This window comes from Pseudophryne corroboree, chromosome 2 (genome assembly GCF_028390025.1).
Source record: "Pseudophryne corroboree isolate aPseCor3 chromosome 2, aPseCor3.hap2, whole genome shotgun sequence".
In the NCBI taxonomy this organism is placed as follows: Eukaryota; Metazoa; Chordata; class Amphibia; order Anura; family Myobatrachidae; genus Pseudophryne; species Pseudophryne corroboree.
This window is the reverse complement of record NC_086445.1, coordinates 482087641-482109301: the sequence shown is the minus strand read 5'-3', so window position 1 is coordinate 482109301 and position 21661 is coordinate 482087641. Positions and strand designations below refer to the sequence as shown.

Genomic DNA, 21661 nt, shown 5'->3' with positions numbered 1-21661 from the left:
CAGAATTACCCCCTTTGTAAGAGATGCCCTCATGCTAATCATCTTCTCTACTCAGTCTGTTAAAAAGTTCTGCTCATATTTGCTGCCATATTGATTTATATATACAAGAGATGTACCAGAAATGTAGGTGAAAGCTTATTTCTCTATCGTCCTAAGTGGATGCTGGGGTTCCTGAAAGGACCATGGGGAATAGCGGCTCCGCAGGAGACAGGGCACAAAAAAGTAAAGCTTTACTAGGTCAGGTGGTGTGCACTGGCTCCTCCCCCCATGACCCTCCTCCAGACTCCAGTTAGATTTTGTGCCCGAACGAGAAGGGTGCAATCTAGGTGGCTCTCCTAAAGAGCTGCTTAGAGCCAGGGGTACCTCAGGTTCATTGTTCAAAACTGTCACTATCAGTTTCAGACGCTGCCGTTCGGATTGTCCACGGCGCCTCGGGTCTTTACCAAGGTAATGGCCGAGATGATGATTCTTCTTCGAAGAAAAGGCGTATTAGTTATCCCATACTTGGACGATCTCCTAATAAGGGCAAGGTCCAGAGAACAGCTGGAGACAGCTTTAGCACTATCTCAAGAGGTGCTAAGACAACACGGGTGGATTCTGAATATTCCAAAATCCCATTTAATCCCGACAACTCGTCTGCTGTTCCTAGGAATGATTCTGGACACGGTTCAGAAAAAGGTTTTCCTTCCAGAGGAAAAAGCCAAGGAGTTATCCGATCTGGTCAGGAACCTCCTAAAACCAGGAAAAGTGTCAGTACATCAATGCACAAGAGTCCTGGGAAAAATGGTGGCTTCTTACGAAGCAATTCCATTCGGCAGATTCCATGCAAGAATATTCCAAAGGGATCTGTTGGACAAATGGTCAGGGTCGCATCTGCAGATGCACCTGCGAATAACCCTGTCACCAAAGACAAGGGTGTCACTTCTGTGGTGGTTGCAGAAGGCTCACCTATTAGAAGGCCGCAGATTCGGCATTCAGGATTGGATCCTGGTGACCACGGACGCCAGCCTGAGAGGCTGGGGAGCAGTCACACAAGGAAGAAACTTCCAGGGAGTATGGACGAGTCTGGAAAAGTCTCTTCACATAAACATTCTGGAACTAAGAGCAATCTACAATGCTCTAAGCCAGGCGGAACTTCTCCTGCAAGGAAAGCCGGTGTTGATTCAGTCGGACAACATCACGGCGGTCGCCCATGTAAACAGGCAGGGCGGCACAAGAAGCAGGAGTGCAATGGCAGAAGCTGCCAAGATTCTTCGCTGGGCGGAGAATCACGTGATAGCACTGTCAGCAGTGTTCATCCCGGGCGTGGACAACTGGGAAGCAGACTTCCTCAGCAGACACGATCTTCATCCGGGAGAGTGGGGTCTACATCCAGAAGTCTTCAACATGTTAATAGACCGTTGGGAAAGACCAATTGTAGACATGATGGCGTCTCGCCTCAACAAGAAACTGGACAAATATTGCGCCAGGTCAAGAGATCCACAGGCAATAGCTGTGGACGCACTGGTAACTCCTTGGGTGTACCAGTCAGTGTATGTGTTTCCTCCTCTGCCGCTCATACCAAAGGTATTGAAGATCATACGGCAAAGAAGAGTAAGAACAATACTAGTGGTTCCGGATTGGCCGAGAAGGACTTGGTATCCGGAACTTCAAGAGATGCTCACGGACGAACCGTGGCCTCTACCTCTGAGAAGGGACCTGCTACAGCAGGGTCCCTGTCTTTTTCAAGACTTACCGCGGCTGCGTTTGACGGCATGGCGGTTGAACGCCAGATCCTAAAAGGGAAAGGCATTCCAGAAGAAGTCATTCCTACCTTGATTAAGGCACGGAAGGAAGTCACCGTGAAACATTATCACCGCATTTGGCGAAAATATGTAGCGTGGTGCGAGGATCGGAAGGTTCCGACGGAGGAATTCCAACTGGGTCGTTTCCTACATTTCCTGCAATCAGGATTATCTATGGGTCTCAAATTGGGATCCATTAAGGTTCAAATTTCGGCCCTGTCAATATTCTTCCAAAAAGAATTGGCCTCTGTCCCTGAGGTCCAGACTTTTGTCAAGGGAGTACTGCATATACAGCCTCCTGTGGTGCCTCCGGTGGCACCGTGGGATCTAAATGTAGTTTTAGATTTCCTCAAATCCCATTGGTTTGAACCATTGAAAAAGGTGGATTTGAAATATCTCACATTGAAAGTGACTATGTTACTAGCCCTGGCCTCTGCCAGGAGAGTATCTGAATTGGCGGCTTTATCTTATAAAAGTCCTTATCTAATCTTCCATTCGGATAGGGCAGAACTGCGGACTCGTCCACATTTTCTCCCTAAAGTGGTATCAGCATTTCATCTGAACCAACCTATTGTGGTGCCTGCGGCCACTAGCGACTTGGAGGACTCCAAGTTGTTGGACGTTGTCAGAGCCTTAAAAATATACATTGCAAGGACGGCTGGAGTCAGAAAATCTGACTCGCTGTTTATATTGTATGCACCCAACAAGTTGGGCGCACCTGCTTCTAAGCAGTCGATTGCTCGTTGGATTTGTAACACAATTCAACTTGCACATTCTGTGGCAGGCCTGCCACAGCCTAAAACTGTAAAAGCCCACTCCACAAGGAAGGTGGGCTCATCTTGGGCGGCTGCCCGAGGGGTCTCGGCATTACAACTCTGCCGAGCAGCTACGTGGTCGGGGGAGAACACGTTTGTAAAATTTTACAAATTTGATACCCTGGCAAAGGAGGACCTGGAGTTCTCTCATTCGGTGCTGCAGAGTCATCCGCACTCTCCCGCCCGTTTGGGAGCTTTGGTATAATCCCCATGGTCCTTTCAGGAACCCCAGCATCCACTTAGGACGATAGAGAAAATAAGAATTTACTTACCGATAATTCTATTTCTCGGAGTCCGTAGTGGATGCTGGGCGCCCATCCCAAGTGCGGATTATCTGCAATACTTGTACATAGTTATTGTTAACTAATTCGGGTTATTGTTAAGGAGCCATCTTTAAGAGGCCCTTTCTGTTGTCATACTGTTAACTGGGTTTAGATCACAAGTTGTACGGTGTGATTGGTGTGGCTGGTATGAGTCTTACCCGGGATTCAAAATGCCTCCCTTATTGTGTATGCTCGTCCGGGCACAGTACCTAACTGGAGTCTGGAGGAGGGTCATGGGGGGAGGAGCCAGTGCACACCACCTGACCTAGTAAAGCTTTACTTTTTTGTGCCCTGTCTCCTGCGGAGCCGCTATTCCCCATGGTCCTTTCAGGAACCCCAGCATCCACTACGGACTCCGAGAAATAGAATTATCGGTAAGTAAATTCTTATTATTACACCTTGCACCGAATATATGCACTTCATAAACAAAACCATATAAGGGGTGTGCAGGCAGTGCCGTCACAAAGGGTGCATGCCCCCCAGGGTGACATCATCACTGCCACATGCATACGGCTATCAGGGTGCATGCTTAGATGCTCCAGGCACACACTCTGCATTGTGTAGTTCGGGCAGCTCTCCACACACCTTGTGGACCTCGTTCTGCCCCTCATGTGACCTCACAGGTTGGGGAACAGGGCGCCAGGGAGCTGTGTGGAGAGAGTCTGGCTAATATTTATATATTTTAAGCATTAGCCATTACTGTGCCCAATCAACAATTTATTTGTGTTTGCATGTTTTGTTATAATTTTACTATTTAGTGATGGAACTGATTATGTAAAAAGTCACACTAGTGGGTTGATTCTTAGTCAGACGCTAGTCTGGTATTCACGTGTATGAGCAATGCTTCTTCGTTTTACCATGTCTGAGTTACGCCGCGCATGCACCCCAATTTTGTACGTACGGAGTTGAAGAATGTAAGGGGTGTTACTGTTCCTAGTCAGTGACTGGGAGGTAACGCGGGTGGTTAAAAAGACACACAGAGTTAATGTATATAATGGGAGTGTCACAGGCTTGTCACTGAAAGCAGTTGCATGCAGAGACACACAGCTGCTCACATAGGAAGCCATACTCAGACAGTTAAACTGCATCTGCCATAGGGTACGTGTTAAGTTTAGATGGGGCTGACAATGATATGCCTACAGATACACAAAGCGGTATTTCAGTATCTACAGACACTAACAGTGGGTGTCTCAGTCCATGCACATTCGGACACATGGATGTACACCAGGGAAGAGCTTTGTTACTGCATTAGCATAAGGACGCAGCCATGGCCAACTCAGAATCAGGCCCAAACACACGTTCTCTTTAGCAATACAAATGTACAAACCTGTCATTGGTAAAAATATAGGCAATCACATTTTTCAGTGCAGCCATCAGAGAACTAGTCAGCAAAGCACAAAACCCTATGAAACAGAAAACTGAATTAGAAAGGAATATCAATGGTACTTTTTACTCTCTAAACACATTATATTATCCATACATAGACATCATGAAATTAAATTTATTGCATAGCTCTATAATATTATCAAAAACCTGCTAATTTTGGTGAAAACTCATTATGTATGTTTAAAACAGAAATGAAAATGTTCTTGGCTCGCTTTGCATGGGGAGTGGCAGCGTGTGCTTTATGCAAAAGCCATTACTTCCCTTCTGTTAGGTCACATGCTGATCAGTACTTCCTCCAGGGTAGTTTCCTTTTGCTTCAATGCTCCCCTTCCATAGCAAGCAATGGCAATAATAATAATAATAATAATAATAATAGTTTATTATTACAGTGTTTCTCGTCAGAAGGACTACTGTATAGCGGCTGTGCTAAAATATGCTAATGCTGCTTGAGGTGTCTTGTGTAAATAGACACCTCCTGCCGAGTTCTCTGATCCCCTGTTGTATCCCAGGATGCCCCATAACTTTATCTGCGTTAACATTAGTCATTTGAGTAACCCTCAGGTTATTCAGGATTGCCAGTGTTTTCACGCTATCGGGGCCAGTGAAGATGCGTCCAACTGGCCCCTGCACACCCACAAAATAGGAACAACATCTCCGTATTCTGGAACACAGGCCATTGTATGCTCCTTCCTCAACCCCAAATGGCCACAACAATCATGGGGGCACTATAACCATCGTCGCAGACAAAATCGGCATGTGCAGATAGATAAACATCGGAGATGTGTGGTACGCCACTAGTAGTAGAGTATCAGTGGAAAGGTCATACCAGTTTCCCTGCAGCTGTCATCCATCCTGGTCGTGCCTTCAGCCTCCACTCCGCTGCTGCTTCTATGCTCTAGTGGTGCTAGACAGAGAGATGAGGACCCACCCAGAGACCCTAATACAGTCACCACATGTTTGGACAGAAAATAGGATTTTAATTACCTACCGGTAAATCCTTTTCTCATAGTCCGTAGAGGATGCTGGGGTCTACATTAGTACCATGGGGGTATAGACGGGTCCCTTGGGAGCCATGGGCACTTTAAGAGATTAATAGTGTGGGCTGGCTCCTCCCTCTATGCCCCTCCTACCAGACTCAGTCTAGAAACTGTGCCCGAGGAGACGGACATACTTCGAGAGGAGGAAATACACAGATAGTGGTGAGATTCACACCAGCTCACACCAGAAATCCAAGCCAACCAGCTTGAAATAAGTCAGCAACGGCTGAACAACAGTACTTAACCAAGTAACAATGCAGTACTTAACCAAGTAACAAGGCAGTACTTAACCAAGTGACAACTGCAGGAAAACGAAGCGCTGGGCGGGCGCCCAGCATCCTCTATGGACTACGAGAAAAGGATTTACCGGTAGGTAATTAAACTCCTATTTTCTCTTACATCCTAGAGGATGCTTGGGTCCACATTAGTACCATGGGGATGTACCAAAGCTCCCAGTACAGGAGGGAGAGCGCGGAGGCTCCTGTAGAACCGATTGACCAAGCTTTAGGTCCTCAGAGGCCAAAGTATCAAACTTGTAGAACTTAGCAAACGTGTTCGACCCTGACCAAGTTGCTGCTCGGCAAAGTTGTAAAGCCGAGACACTCCGGGCAGCCGCCCAGGAAGAACCCAATTTACGAGTAGATTGGGCCTTAACAGATTTTGGACACGGCAAGCCTGCCATAGAATAAGCATGCTGGATAGTACACCTGATCCAGCGAGAAATCATCTGCTTAGAAGCAGGCCACCCAACCGTTTTGGGATCATAAAGGACAATGTGTGTTCTCTTCACATAAATCTTCAAAGCCCACACAACATACAAGGACTTTGAGGTGATTGAGGAGTCAGTAGCCACTGGCACCACAATAGGTTGGTTGATATGAAAAGCCGACACAACCTTCGGGAGAGAGTGCTGACGCGTCCTGAGCTCAGCTCTATCTTCATGAAATATCAAATAGGAGCTCTTGCAGGACAATGCCCCCAATTCTGACAAACGTCTAGCAGATGCCAATGCCAATAGTGTGACAGCCTTCCAAGTAAGAAACTTGACCTCAACCTCCTGTAAAGGCTCAAACCAATCCGATTGCAGGAACTGCAGCACCACGTTGAGATCCCAAGGTGCCGTAGGAGGCACAAAGGGAGGTTAGATGTGCAGAATCTCAGGGAGGGCAGACAATTGTTTCTGGAAGAAAATGGACAAGTCCGAAATCCGTTACTCCTTTCCTAGCCTGTATCAGGGTAGGAATAACCTTGTTCGGAATGCCCTTCTGAGCTAAGATCCATGCCGTCAAACGTAGCCACAGTAAGTCTTGATAAGCAAACGGTCCAAGTTGCAGAAGGTCCTCTCGAAGAGGAAGAGGCCTCGGATCTTCCAGCAGTAACTCCAGAAGATCCGCGTGCCAAGCCCATCTTGGCCAGTCTGGAACAATGAGGATCGCCTGAACTCTTGTTCTTTGATTAGTTTGAGAATCCTTGGGATGAGTGGAAGTGGAGGGAACACATACACTGACTTGAACACCCACGGAGCTACCAGGGCGTCCACTGCCACTGCTTGTGGATCCCTCGACCTGGAACAGTACCGTCGAAGCTTCTTGTTGAGGCGTGAGGCCATCATGTCTATTTGAGGTATGCCCCAAAGACTTGTCACTGCAGCAAACACCTCTGGGTGAAGGCCCCACTCTTCTGGATAGAGATGTCTGCTGAGGAAGTCCGCTTCCCAGTTGTCCACTCCCGGAATGAAGATTGCTGACAGCGCCACCACGTGTCTTTCCGCCCAGAGGATGATTCTTGTTACCTCTGACACTGCAGCTCTGCTCTTCATTCTGCCTTGTCAGTTTATGTAGGCCACTGTCGTTACAGTGTCCGACTGAACCTGAATGGACTGATGTGCCACTCGTAGAAGAGCGTTGTACATGGCTCTTAGTTCCAGAATGTTTATTGGAAGGATGCATTCAAGACTTGACCACCTTCCCTGGAAGTTTTCCCCTTGTGTGACTGCTCCCCAACCTCTGAGACTTGCATCCATGGTTAGGAGGATCTAATTCTGAATCCCGAACCTGCAGCCCTCTAGTAGGTGAGAGGTTTGCAGCCACTAGAGGAGCGAGATTCTGGCTTTTGGAGACAGACGTATCCTCTGGTGCATGTGAAGATGAGATCCCGACCATTTGTCCAGGAGATCCAGTTGGAAGGACCGTGCATGAAATCTTCCATACTGTAGAGCCTCGTAGGAGGCAACCATCTTCCCCAGAAGGCGAATGCACTGATGAACCGATACCCGGGTTGGCTTCAAGACCTCCCAGAGCATTGCTTGTATCACCAGCTCTTTCTCCCGGTAGAAACACCCTCTGTACTTCCATGTCGAGGATAATCCCCAGGATAGACAGTCTCCTTGTCGGCTCCAAATGCGACTTTGGAAGGTTCAGAATCCACCCATGATCCTGGAGCAGTTGAGTTGAGAGAGGAACGCTCTGTAACAGCTTCTCCCTGGAACACACTTTTATCAGCAGGTCGTCCAGATAAGGAATTATGTTCACACCCTGCTTGCGGAGGAGTAGCATCATGGAGAGGCCAAACGGCAGCGCCTGAAACTGATAGTGACAGTCCAGCAGAGCAAATCTGAGATAAGTCTGGTGAAGCGGCCAGATCGGAATGTGAAGGTACGCATCCTTGATATCCAGGGATACCAGGAATTCCCCCTCCTCCAGACCTGAGATCATCGCTCTCAGAGACTCCATCTTGAATTTCATTCCCTCAAGTAGGGGTTCAATGACTTTAGGTTTAATATCGGTCTTACCGAACCATCCGGTTTCGGGAACCACAAACAGGTTTGAGTAATAACCCTTGTGGTGTAGGTGAGGTGGAACTGAAACAATGACATTTGACCTTAGCAATTTTTGAATGGCATCCTGTAGGATAGCACTTTCTGTCAGCAAAGCTGGCAAGCCTGATTTGAAGAATCTGTGAGGTGGGAGTTCTTGAAACTCCAGTCTGTACCCTTGGGTAACAATATCTTGTACCCAGGGATCCAGGCCTGAGGACGCCCAGACATGACTGAAGTTTCTTAGTCTTGCTCCCCCCTGCCCGATTTACAGGGTGGGAGGTCCACCGGCATGCTGAGGATTTTGAGGAAGCAGAACCAGGCTTCTGTTCCTGGGAATCTGTGGGTGCAGTCCGAAAGCACTGCATCGCAGACATAGGATATGATTTCTTAGTCTGTGGTGTAGCAGAGGGAAGAAAAGATGACTTACCCGCAGTTGCCATGGATATCCATGCATCTAATGCTTCCCCAAACAGAGCCTGACCTGTGAAGGGTAGGTTCTCTACACTCTTCTTGGATTCCGCATCCGCAGACCACTGACGCAGCCAGAGTCCTCTGCGTGCTGAGACAGCCATGGAAGAAGCTCTCGCGTTCAGATATCCAAGGTCTTTCATGGCTTCCACCATGAAACCTGCAGAATCCTGTATGTGACGTAAAAATAATTCAATGTCACTTCTATCCATAGAATCTAAATCCTGTAGTAAAGTGCCTGACCACTTTACAATGGCTTTAGAAATCCATACACAAGCAATAGTGGGTAACATAGTATCTAAGGTTGAAAAAAGACAATTGTCCATCGAGTTCAACCTATTTGTGGTCTCCTATGCACGATTATTTTGTATAAAATTTTGACTGAAGTTGATGACTGTCGTTACATTTTACCCCTCTTTTTTATAATAACCATAGTGCGTGACTATGCCCCGTAACCTTGGATATCATTATCCATTAGGAATTTATCTAACCCATTCTTAAAGATGTTGACTGAGTCGGCCATTACAACTCCCTCAGGCAGGGAATTCCAAACACGTATCGTCCTTACCGTAAAAAAGTCTTTACGACGTATTGTGCGGAATCTCCTCTCCTCTAACCTGAGCGAGTGTCCACGAGTTCTCTGTGTTGATCTAACCAAAAACAGGTCCTGCGCAAGATCTGTATATTGTCCCCTTATATATTTGTAAATGTTGATCATGTCCCCTCTTAATCTCCTCTTTTTCAGTGTAAACATGCCTACATGTCTTAAATGTAACCATGTCTTAAAGCTACGCCATTTGCTGTGTATAAAGATTTGAGTGTAGTCTCAATCTTGCGGTCAGCCGGCTTTTTTAAAGCGGTGGACCCAGGGACAGGTAAAACCACTTTTTTAGGCAACCTAGCGACAGAAGCGTCTAGGACCGGCGGGTTTTCCCACTTTTTCCTATCCTCCTCAGGGAAAGGAAAAGCAATGAGAACCCTTTTAGGGATTTGAAACTTTTTCTCCGGATTTTCCCAGGTGTTTAAAACAGGCCTAATAGCCTCAATCTTGAGTTGCACTCCCTTAGCAAGGGATGCCTTCCCCCCCCCCATATATCACCATCACCGTCCCCTGAATCAGAGTCGGTATCCGTGTCGACATGCATTATTTTTGCAAGTGCACGCTTTTTAGGATATACATCAGGGGTCTTGGATGAGGTAGCGGGAGCTGAATACGACAAAACCTCTACAGATCTTTTGAAAACCTGAGTTTCAGCCTCATTATGAGCTATCCTAGATGAAATCTGGGATATCATTTCCTTAATAAAAGCCATTCATTGGGGTTCGGATTCAGAAGGCTCAGACAGTATGCTGCATTCCTGAGTATATGTAATAGACTCCTCTGGAGAAGATACAGCACAAGACACAGAGTCCCTAGACATGGTAATGTGAGATATATATATATAAACATACACACACACACACACACACACACACACACACACACACACACACACACACACAGTAAAATGTCAGACACAATTTCCCGCAGAGTACCTTCAGAGGGCACAGAGAATAAGGAGCCAGCACACACAGCACCCCAGTAGGCAGTTATATGATAAATGCCAGGCGCTGACTGAGTAACCTTAACAGGTTAAACAGTTAATAACACTCTCCCCCCCCCCTTCTATAACCCCCTGGTACCGCACATGTTAGCTGGAGTTATGTGGAGGGTCAGCGCTCCTTGTCAGCGTTTCTGTATGTGATCTGCAGGGAGAAATGGTGCTGGTGAGTGCTGGATCCGCTCTGAGAAGTCCCGCCCCCTGTAATGGCGCATCTTCCCGCACTTATTAGTTTATACTGCCCTGAGGTTTGCTGCAGCTAACAGTGGGATTAGCCCCTGTTAGCATAGTTTTGACCAGTTATAGGGTGTTGCGCTGGCCCAGGGCGCCCCTCACAGTGCCGCACACTATGGTACCGCTGAGCCCTCCAGAGCGCAGCCTGTTAGCGCTGCGCTCCGAGCCTTATGCCGCCATTCCTGCCTGGCTCTGTTAGGGGGTGGCGGCAGTGCTGCGGGAGTGAGCAGTCGCCTGGGGGCTTGCGATCATCACCCTCAGGAGCTCAGTGTCCTGTCAGTGGAGATAGGGACCATTAACCTCAAGGGTTGGATCCTACCCCCCCCCCCCGCCTAAGTCCCACGAAGCAGGGAGGCTGTTGCCAGCAGTCTCCCTGTACCTAACTCTTTTAAAAAAAACAATAAAACTAAAAGAACTCCTAGGAGCTCCCCTAGCTGTGACCGGTTCCACCGGGCACATTTTCTAAACTGAGTCTGGTAGGAGAGGCATAGAGGGAGGAGCCAGCTCTCACTGTTAAACTCTTAAAGTGCCCATGGCTCCCAAGGGACCCGTCTATACCCCATGGTACTAATGTGGACCCCTGCATCCTCTAGGACGTAAGAGAAACTAATGTCCCTGTATTACCCCAAGTGGACACAAAGTGGCGTGCTCAAACTTATGAAGCTGATTGTCGCTTAATTTGGTGTGTCATTATACCTCGGGAGAACTATGTAATGAGGTGGTGGTGTAGTACAGTGCACAGATCTTTCTCACTTGGGCTGTGGCTGATGATATAGTACCACTGATACTGCTTCATGTAGCAGCCTCAAGAACAGACCCTGCCTCCGGCTCTAGTCAATGGCTCTGGTCCCCAGCGCTGGTTACTGTATTGCTGTCTGTACACAGCTGTCCTGACAGACAGTTTACCCGCTGCACAACTCATGCTTTCAGAATGCTGCCTCAGGACTCACAAAGCTCCAGTCAGATAGTGCTTCTCCTCTGCGCTGTCAGAGCTCTCCACTGGCACCTCAGGACTCCTCTCGGCTGTTACCTCAGCTTGCTCAGCTGCTCCTCTCACACAGCTGTCATCAGCAAGATTGAGCAACCTAACATAGGTGATGGCTCTCTCACACACAGCCGCCACTTTTCAGAGGCTGCCCGCGACCCCTCCATTCTTTCCAAGTACCTCAGGACTCTCTCTCCGGAAAAGTCATGGGACAGCTCTCTTGGCGCATTCACACTGCTCGGCTCCAGCCCCTTACAGCCATGGTAGATGCTAGAATCAAGTGGGCTAAGGGACCTTTTTCGTAAGGGGGAGGAGTTACGACACAAGGGGGAGGAGCTCTAAGTTCTTCCAAGGTCACAGGTCAGCCTGCACTGGCACTGGGGATTTTCTCGCTCTCCGAGTGCCGCAGCTGGTGTCCTCCTCGGTCCTAGAGCTCCCCAGTTACTGCTAACATCACTCGGTAAGGGGGGGGGGGGGGGGATGAGGGCCTCATAACGGCTGCTTGATGGGGCTCCGTAGTGAGTTACATAAACCATTGGGTTTGCACACATCTCTGAATTAGGTCCATAGCAGGTAGACATCCTGGGCGCAGGGCAGTTTCAGTAAAGGAAGCCACACAGGAGTGAGCATAGATCACTATCACTGGCGTATTTATAATGGGTGCCGTGTTTGTGGTGCACACGCGCCACTTAGTCCAGGGGTGCCCGCACCGCAGAAGCTGCACTCTTTTCTTGAATACTTACCCTTTTGGAGTCCCGCGCCGACAGCAGCAGTGCTGTCGAAATCACTGGGAAAATGGTGTGGTGGCCATTTTCCCTGCGTTATGCGCATGCGCAGTAGAGAAGTCGCTGGGAAAATGCCCACCACACCATTTTCCCTGAGATCTGCGCATGCGCATTAGAGTCCGAGCCCCAAGTCTCTACAGCGCTGACGGCAGAGAGGAGGGGCCCAGACGGAAGAGGCTGCACACAGGCCTCCTACTCTCTTAAAAGGCCCCAGATCACTATGCACAGACTTTCACCAAGTTAGATGTTTTGCACAGTTTATTTTAGCCCTTTTATTCTTACAACCAAAAAAAAGCATCTACTAAGTAATTGAACTCAAAATCAAAATGTACAGAACAGTGCTGAATGTGATCAGCAAATGTGAGTGCCACAACACTGCTGGATACAAATGGAGAGATTGCCAGGAAAGGGACTCCCAGCAAAGTACCATTATAGACGATTAGAATTGGAATTTAGGGGGTCATTCCTAGTTAATCACTCGCTAGGTAGTTGTAGCAGTCGTGCAAACGCTATGCTGCCGCCCACTGGGGAGTGTATTTTAGCTTATCAGAAGTGCGAACGCCTGTTCATCCGGGCTCTGCAAAAAAAAGTTTGTGCAGTTTCTGAGTAGCTCTGAACCTACTCAGCGCTTGCGATCACTTCAGCCTATTTGTGTACAGATTTGACGTCATACACCCGCCCAGTGAACGCCTAGCCACTAGAGATGAGCGCCTGAAATTTTTCGGGTTTTGTGTTTTGGTTTTGGGTTCGGTTCCGCGGCCGTGTTTTGGGTTCGAACGCGTTTTGGCAAAACCTCACCGAATTTTTTTTGTCGGATTCGGGTGTGTTTTGGATTCGGGTGTTTTTTTCAAAAAACACTAAAAAACAGCTTAAATCATAGAATTTGGGGGTCATTTTGATCCCAAAGTATTATTAACCTCAAAAACCATAATTTACACTCATTTTCAGTCTATTCTGAATACCTCACACCTCACAATATTATTTTTAGTCCTAAAATTTGCACCGAGGTCGCTGTGTGAGTAAGATAAGCGACCCTAGTGGCCGACACAAACACCGGGCCCATCTAGGAGTGGCACTGCAGTGTCACGCAGGATGTCCCTTCCAAAAAACCCTCCCCAAACAGCACATGACGCAAAGAAAAAAAGAGGCGCAATGAGGTAGCTGTGTGAGTAAGATTAGCGACCCTAGTGGCCGACACAAACACCGGGCCCATCTAGGAGTGGCACTGCAGTGTCACGCAGGATGGCCCTTCCAAAAAACCCTCCCCAAACAGCACATGACGCAAAGAAAAAAAGAGGCGCAATGAGGTAGCTGTGTGAGTAAGATTAGCGACCCTAGTGGCCGACACAAACACCGGGCCCATCTAGGAGTGGCACTGCAGTGTCACGCAGGATGTCCCTTCCAAAAAACCCTCCCCAAACAGCACATGACGCAAAGAAAAAAAGAGGCGCAATGAGGTAGCTGACTGTGTGAGTAAGATTAGCGACCCTAGTGGCCGACACAAACACCGGGCCCATTTAGGAGTGGCACTGCAGTGTCACGCAGGATGTCCCTTCCAAAAAACCCTCCCCAATCAGCACATGATGCAAAGAAAAAGAAAAGAAAAAAGAGGTGCAAGATGGAATTGTCCTTGGGCCCTCCCACCCACCCTTATGTTGTATAAACAAAACAGGACATGCACACTTTAACCAACCCATCATTTCAGTGACAGGGTCTGCCACACGACTGTGACTGATATGACGGGTTGGTTTGGACCCCCCCCAAAAAAGAAGCAATTAATCTCTCCTTGCACAAACTGGCTCTACAGAGGCAAGATGTCCACCTCATCATCACCCTCCGATATATCACCGTGTACATCCCCCTCCTCACAGATTATCAATTCGTCCCCACTGGAATCCACCATCTCAGCTCCCTGTGTACTTTGTGGAGGCAATTGCTGCTGGTCAATGTCTCCGCGGAGGAATTGATTATAATTCATTTTAATGAACATCATCTTCTCCACATTTTCTGGATGTAACCTCGTACGCCGATTGCTGACAAGGTGAGCGGCGGCACTAAACACTCTTTCGGAGTACACACTTGTGGGAGGGCAACTTAGGTAGAATAAAGCCAGTTTGTGCAAGGGCCTCCAAATTGCCTCTTTTTCCTGCCAGTATAAGTACGGACTGTGTGACGTGCCTACTTGGATGCGGTCACTCATATAATCCTCCACCATTCTATCAATGTTGAGAGAATCATATGCAGTGACAGTAGACGACATGTCCGTAATCGTTGTCAGGTCCTTCAGTCCGGACCAGATGTCAGCATCAGCAGTCGCTCCAGACTGCCCTGCATCACCGCCAGCGGGTGGGCTCGGAATTCTGAGCCTTTTCCTCGCACCCCCAGTTGCGGGAGAATGTGAAGGAGGAGATGTTGACAGGTCGCGTTCCGCTTGACTTGACAATTTTGTCACCAGCAGGTCTTTCAACCCCAGCAGACTTGTGTCTGCCGGAAAGAGAGATCCAAGGTAGGCTTTAAATCTAGGATCGAGCACGGTGGCCAAAATGTAGTGCTCTGATTTCAACAGATTGACCACCCGTGAATCCTTGTTAAGCGAATTAAGGGCTCCATCCACAAGTCCCACATGCCTAGCGGAATCGCTCCGTGTTAGCTCCTCCTTCAATGTCTCCAGCTTCTTCTGCAAAAGCCTGATGAGGGGAATGACCTGACTCAGGCTGGCAGTGTCTGAACTGACTTCACGTGTGGCAAGTTCAAAGGGCATCAGAACCTTGCACAACGTTGAAATCATTCTCCACTGCGCTTGAGACAGGTGCATTCCACCTACTATATCGTGCTCAATTGTATAGGCTTGAATGGCCTTTTGCTGCTCCTCCAACCTCTGAAGCATATAGAGGGTTGAATTCCACCTCGTTACCACTGCTTGCTTCAGATGATGGCAGGGCAGGTTCAGTAGTTTTTGGTGGTGCTCCAGTCTTCTGTACGTGGTGCCTGTACGCCGAAAGTGTCCCGCAATTCTTCTGGCCACCGACAGCATCTCTTGCACGCCCCTGTCGTTTTTTAAAAAATTCTGCACCACCAAATTCAAGGTATGTGCAAAACATGGGACGTGCTGGAATTTGCCCATATTTAATGCACACACAATATTGCTGGCGTTGTCCGATGCCACAAATCCACAGGAGAGTCCAATTGGGGTAAGCCATTCCGCGATGATCTTCCTCAGTTGCCGTAAGAGGTTTTCAGCTGTGTGCGTATTCTGGAAAGCGGTGATACAAAGCGTAGCCTGCCTAGGAAAGAGTTGGCGTTTGCGAGATGCTGCTACTGGTGCCGCCGCTGCTGTTCTTGCGGCGGGAGTCCATACATCTACCCAGTGGGCTGTCACAGTCATATAGTCCTGACCCTGCCCTGCTCCACTTGTCCACATGTCCGTGGTTAAGTGGACATTGGGTACAACTGCATTTTTTAGGACACTGGTGAGTCTTTTTCTGACGTCCATGTACATTCTCGGTATCGCCTGCCTAGAGAAGTGGAACCTAGATGGTATTTGGTAACGGGGGCACACTGCCTCAATAAATTGTCTAGTTCCCTGTGAACTAACGGCGGATACCGGACGCACGTCTAACACCAACATAGTTGTCAAGGCCTCAGTTATCCGCTTTGCAGCAGGATGACTGCTGTGATATTTCATCTTCCTCGCAAAGGACTGTTGGACAGTCAATTGCTTACTGGAAGTAGTACAAGTGGGCTTACGACTTCCCCTCTGGGATGACCATCGACTCCCAGCAGCAACAACAGCAGCGCCAGCAGCAGTAGGCGTTACACGCAAGGATGCATCGGAGGAATCCCAGGCAGGAGAGGACTCGTCAGAATTGCCAGTGACATGGCCTGCAGGACTATTGGCATTCCTGGGGAAGGAGGAAATTGACACTGAGGGAGTTGGTGGGGTGGTTTGCGTGAGCTTGGTTACAAGAGGAAGGGATTTACTGGTCAGTGGACTGCTTCCGCTGTCGCCCAAAGTTTTTGAACTTGTCACTGACTTATTATGAATGCGCTGCAGGTGACGTATAAGGGAGGATGTTCCGAGGTGGTTAACGTCCTTACCCCTACTTATTACAGCTTGACAAAGGCAACACACGGCTTGACACCTGTTGTCCGCTTTTCTGTTGAAATACCTCCACACTGAAGAGCTGATTTTTTTGGTATTTTCACCAGGCATGTCAACGGCCATATTCCTCCCACGGACAACAGGTGTCTCCCCGGGTGCCTGACTTAAACAAACCACCTCACCATCAGAATCCTCCTGGTCAATTTCCTCCCCAGCGCCAGCAACACCCATATCCTCCTCATCCTGGTGTACTTCAACATCTTCATCTTCAATCTGACTATCAGGAACTGGACTGCGGGTGCTCCTTCCAGCACTTGCAGGGGGCGTGCAAATGGTGGAAGGCGCATGCTCTTCACGTCCAGTGTTGGGAAGGTCAGGCATCGCAACCGACACAATTGGACTCTCCTTGTGGATTTGGGATTTCGAAGAACGCACAGTTCTTTGCGGTGCTTTTGCCAGCTTGAGTCTTTTCAGTTTTCTAGCGAGAGGCTGAGTGCTTCCATCCTCATGTGAAGCTGAACCACTAGCCATGAACATAGGCCAGGGCCTCAGCCGTTCCTTGCCACTCCGTGTGGTAAATGGCATATTGGCAAGTTTACGCTTCTCCTCCGACAATTTTATTTTAGGTTTTGGAGTCCTTTTTTTACTGATATTTGGTGTTTTGGATTTGACATGCTCTGTACTATGACATTGGGCATCGGCCTTGGCAGACGACGTTGCTGGCATTTCATCGTCTCGGCCATGACTAGTGGCAGCAGCTTCAGCACGAGGTGGAAGTGGATCTTGATCTTTCCCTAATTTTGGAACCTCAACATTTTTGTTCTCCATATTTTAATAGGCACAACTAAAAGGCACCTCAGGTAAACAATGGAGATGGATACTAGTATACAATTATGGACTGCCTGCCGAGTGCAGACACAGAGGTAGCCACAGCCGTGAACTACCGTACTGTACTGTGTCTGCTGCTAATATAGACTGGTTGATAAAGAGATGTCTATGTAACTATGTATGTATAAAGAAGAAAGAAAAAAAAACCACGGTTAGGTGGTATACAATTATGGACGGACTGCCTGCCGAGTGCAGACACAGAGGTAGCCACAGCCGTGAACTACCGTACTGTACTGTGTCTGCTGCTAATAATATAGACTGGTTGATAAAGAGATGTCGTAGTAGTATGTATGTATAAAGAAGAAAGAAAAAAAAAACCACGGTTAGGTGGTATACAATTATGGACGGACTGCCTGCCGAGTGCAGACACAGAGGTAGCCACAGCCGTGAACTACCGTACTGTACTGTGTCTGCTGCTAATATAGACTGGTTGATAAAGAGATGTCTATGTAACTATGTATGTATAAAGAAGAAAGAAAAAAAAACCACGGTTAGGTGGTATACAATTATGGACGGACTGCCTGCCGAGTGCAGACACAGAGGTAGCCACAGCCGTGAACTACCGTACTGTACTGTGTCTGCTGCTAATATAGACTGGTTGATAAAGAGATGTCTATGTAACTATGTATGTATAAAGAAGAAAGAAAAAAAAACCACGGTTAGGTGGTATACAATTATGGACGGACTGCCTGCCGAGTGCAGACACAGAGGTAGCCACAGCCGTGAACTACCGTACTGTACTGTGTCTGCTGCTAATATAGACTGGTTGATAAAGAGATGTCTATGTAACTATGTATGTATAAAGAAGAAAGAAAAAAAAACCACGGTTAGGTGGTATACAATTATGGACGGACTGCCTGCCGAGTGCAGACACAGAGGTAGCCACAGCCGTGAACTACCGTACTGTACTGTGTCTGCTGCTAATATAGACTGGTTGATAAAGAGATGTCTATGTAACTATGTATGTATAAAGAAGAAAGAAAAAAAAACCACGGTTAGGTGGTATACAATTATGGACGGACTGCCTGCCGAGTGCAGACACAGAGGTAGCCACAGCCGTGAACTACCGTACTGTACTGTGTCTGCTGCTAATATAGACTGGTTGATAAAGAGATGTCTATGTAACTATGTATGTATAAAGAAGAAAGAAAAAAAAACCACGGTTAGGTGGTATACAATTATGGACGGACTGCCTGCCGAGTGCAGACACAGAGGTAGCCACAGCCGTGAACTACCGTACTGTACTGTGTCTGCTGCTAATATAGACTGGTTGATAAAGAGATGTCGTAGTAGTATGTATGTATAAAGAAGAAAAAAAAACCACGGTTAGGTGGTATACAATTATGGACGGACTGCCTGCCGAGTGCAGACACAGAGGTAGCCACAGCCGTGAACTACCGTACTGTGTCTGCTGCGACTGGATGATAAATGATATAAAAAATATATATATATCACTACTGCAGCCGGACAGGTATATATTATATATTATATAATGACGGACCTGCTGGACACTGTCTGTCAGCAGAATGAGTTTTATTTTTATAGAATAAAAAAAACAACAACACACAAGTGAAGTCACACGACGAGTGTTTAACTTTTTCAGGCAATCACAATATAAGTATACTACTAACTATACTGGTGGTCAGTGTGGTCAGGTCACTGGTCAGTCACACTGGCAGTGGCACTCCTGCAGCAAAAGTGTGCACTGTTTAATTTTAATATAATATTATGTACTCCTGGCTCCTGCTATAACCTATAACTGGCACTGCAGTGCTCCCCAGTCTCCCCCACAATTATAAGCTGTGTGAGCTGAGCAGTCAGACAGATATATAATATATATAGATGATGCAGCACACTGGGCTGAGCCTGAGCAGTGCACACAGATATGGTATGTGACTGAGTCACTGTGTGTATCGCTTTTTTCAGGCAGAGAACGGATATATTAAATAAACTGCACTGTCTGGTGGTCACTCACTATATAATATTATGTACTCCTGGCTCCTGCTATAACCTATAACTGGCACTGCAGTGCTCCCCAGTCTCCCCCACAATTATAAGCTGTGTGAGCTGAGCAGTCAGACAGATATATAATATATATAGATGATGCAGCACACTGGGCTGAGCCTGAGCAGTGCACACAGATATGGTATGTGACTGAGTCACTGTGTGTATCGCTTTTTTCAGGCAGAGAACGGATATATTAAATAAACTGCACTGTCTGGTGGTCACTCACTAGTAAACTCTCTGCACTCTCTACACTTCTACAGTACTCCTCCTAGTCCTAAGCTCCAGTAAATCTCTCTCTCTTATAATCTAAATGGAGAGGACGCCAGCCACGTCCTCTCCCTATCAATCTCAATGCACGTGTGAAAATGGCGGCGACGCGCGGCTCCTTATATAGAATCCGAGTCTCGCGATAGAATCCGAGCCTCGCGAGAATCCGACAGCGTCATGATGACGTTCGGGCGCGCTCGGGTTAACCGAGCAAGGCGGGAAGATCCGAGTCGCTCGGATCCGTGTAAAAAAAGCTGAAGTTCGGGCGGGTTCGGATTCCGAGGAACCGAACCCGCTCATCTCTACTAGCCACACCTGCGTTTTTTCTGACACGCCTGCGTTTTTGGAAACACTCCCTGAAAACGGTTAGTTGACACCCAGTAACGCCCCCTTTCTGTCAATCTTCTAGTGGCCGCCAGTGCGAAGAAAATCTTCGCTAGAACCTGAGCACAACCACAAAGGGCTTTGTACCCGTACGTCGCGCGTGCGCATTGCGGGGTATACGCATGCGCAGAAATGCCATTTTTTCACCTGATCACTGCGCTGCAAAAATCGGCAGCGAGTGATCAACTCGGAATGACCCCCTTAGTAACATATGATAAAAAAAATGCAACAAAACAGAATTAACCTCAAAGCACAATCCTGCACCAAAATCTACTTATGAATGCAAGGCACCGTATATACTCGAGTATAAGTCGACCCGAATATAAGCCGAGGCACTTAATTTTACCACAAAAACCTGGGAAAACTTATTGACTCGAGTATATGCCTAGGGTGGGAAATGCAGCTCTAGCCGTACACAGCCTTCATAGTGCCAGATATTCCCTCATACTGCAAGATATGCCCCCACAGTGCCAGATATGCCCTCATGCTGCCAGATATGCCCCACAGTGCCAGATGTGCCAGATATGCCCTCATGCTGCCAAATATGCCCCACAGTGCCAGATATGCCCCACAGTGCCAGATGTGCCAGATATGCCCCACAATGCCAGTTACTTACCCTCTGTCGCTCCAGCGCTGTCTTCTGAAGGAGGGACACGGAGGGCCGGTTCGTGAGCCAATCAGAGCTCACGAACGGGCACTTCCTTTAACACACACACGTCGCTGCCGCCGGAGACGCAGGAGGGACACAGGAGAGCCGCGCGCTGTGCCCTCCGTGTCCCTCCTAAATACTGACTCGAGTATAAGCCAAAGGGGCTTTTTCAGCATAAAAAAGTGCCTAAAAAGTCGGCTTATACTCGAGTATATATGGTAATCCTTAATCACAACACAATATATTTCATAGTTACCTATACACAAAAGAGTAACTGTGTAGGATGTTTTGGCTTGCTCCACGTCTCCAGCTCCTAAAGCATTTCCTATCCTCACACTTGCAGCCACACCGAATCCAACAGGTATCTGTGGGTAAAAGAGTTCATATTCTTTCACTAACAGCACATTAATTCATTTTAATAAACCAACTAAGAACAGATAAGAACCACGTAACCACAATAAGAACATAGGTTGAGTCCACCAACCATAACAGTTTTCATATTTATGCTAGATGTCCAAAAAACCCTGATAACTTTTTATAATACATACTGTAAAGGGAATCTGGTGCGAACGGGAGACATGCTGCTGCAAACGAATGGAATATTCCCCATTGAGGGCACACAATTTAAACAAATGAACAATATTTTTTTTACTTCCCATGATTCAGCTCATGTTTATTTTCCACAACTACAGAAATACACGTTACAGTCCACAAGTTCCACAGGATACACTGAGATATGGTGGAGCGACAGCGGATTGGCACCAAATGGTCAAAGCTTTTCGGCCTTCCAGCATGCAACAGGCCCGTCCATATATCCCACCTCCTGGCTCAGGCAAATCAGTTGTTTTCCAAAGCTCAAGGCAGGAGCATCCCGTAGAGCCCTAAGCAGGCGAGAAGAACACACATGCACATTCTTCCGTACAAGATGGAAGAGGTTAGTGAGTAAAAGGATCCTCAAATGAGGTGCGTCAGGGTGGGATCCCTGTGGAACTTGTGGACATAGGAGAAATAATGTTATCAACGGTAAGTTCTTACGATACATATATTTCTCCTGCAGGGTCCACAGGGTATCCACAAGATACATTGGGATGTCCCAAAGCAATTTAGTGGTGGGGATGCTCCTGATTA

General features: G+C 47.6%; 1 protein-coding gene across 7 annotated transcripts in view; it reads right to left on the bottom strand.

The window, feature by feature from the left end:
* The window catches only part of LOC135029617 (multidrug and toxin extrusion protein 2-like), a 486356-nt gene that overhangs the window by 76401 nt on the left and 388294 nt on the right, over positions 1–21661 (bottom strand). For 6 of the 7 annotated variants that reach the window (XR_010225784.1, XM_063953866.1, XM_063953871.1 and 3 more), the window contains 2 exons: positions 20790–20898; positions 4250–4325 (listed from right to left, as the gene is read on the bottom strand). Coding sequence is in view for 6 of the 7 variants with exons in the window: in XM_063953866.1 (XP_063809936.1) it covers positions 4250–4325; positions 20790–20898 (185 nt within the window). In the remaining variant the exon portion in view is untranslated. The remainder of the gene's footprint in view (positions 1–4249; positions 4326–20789; positions 20899–21661) is intronic. The other variant, XM_063953870.1, reaches the window with a different exon arrangement.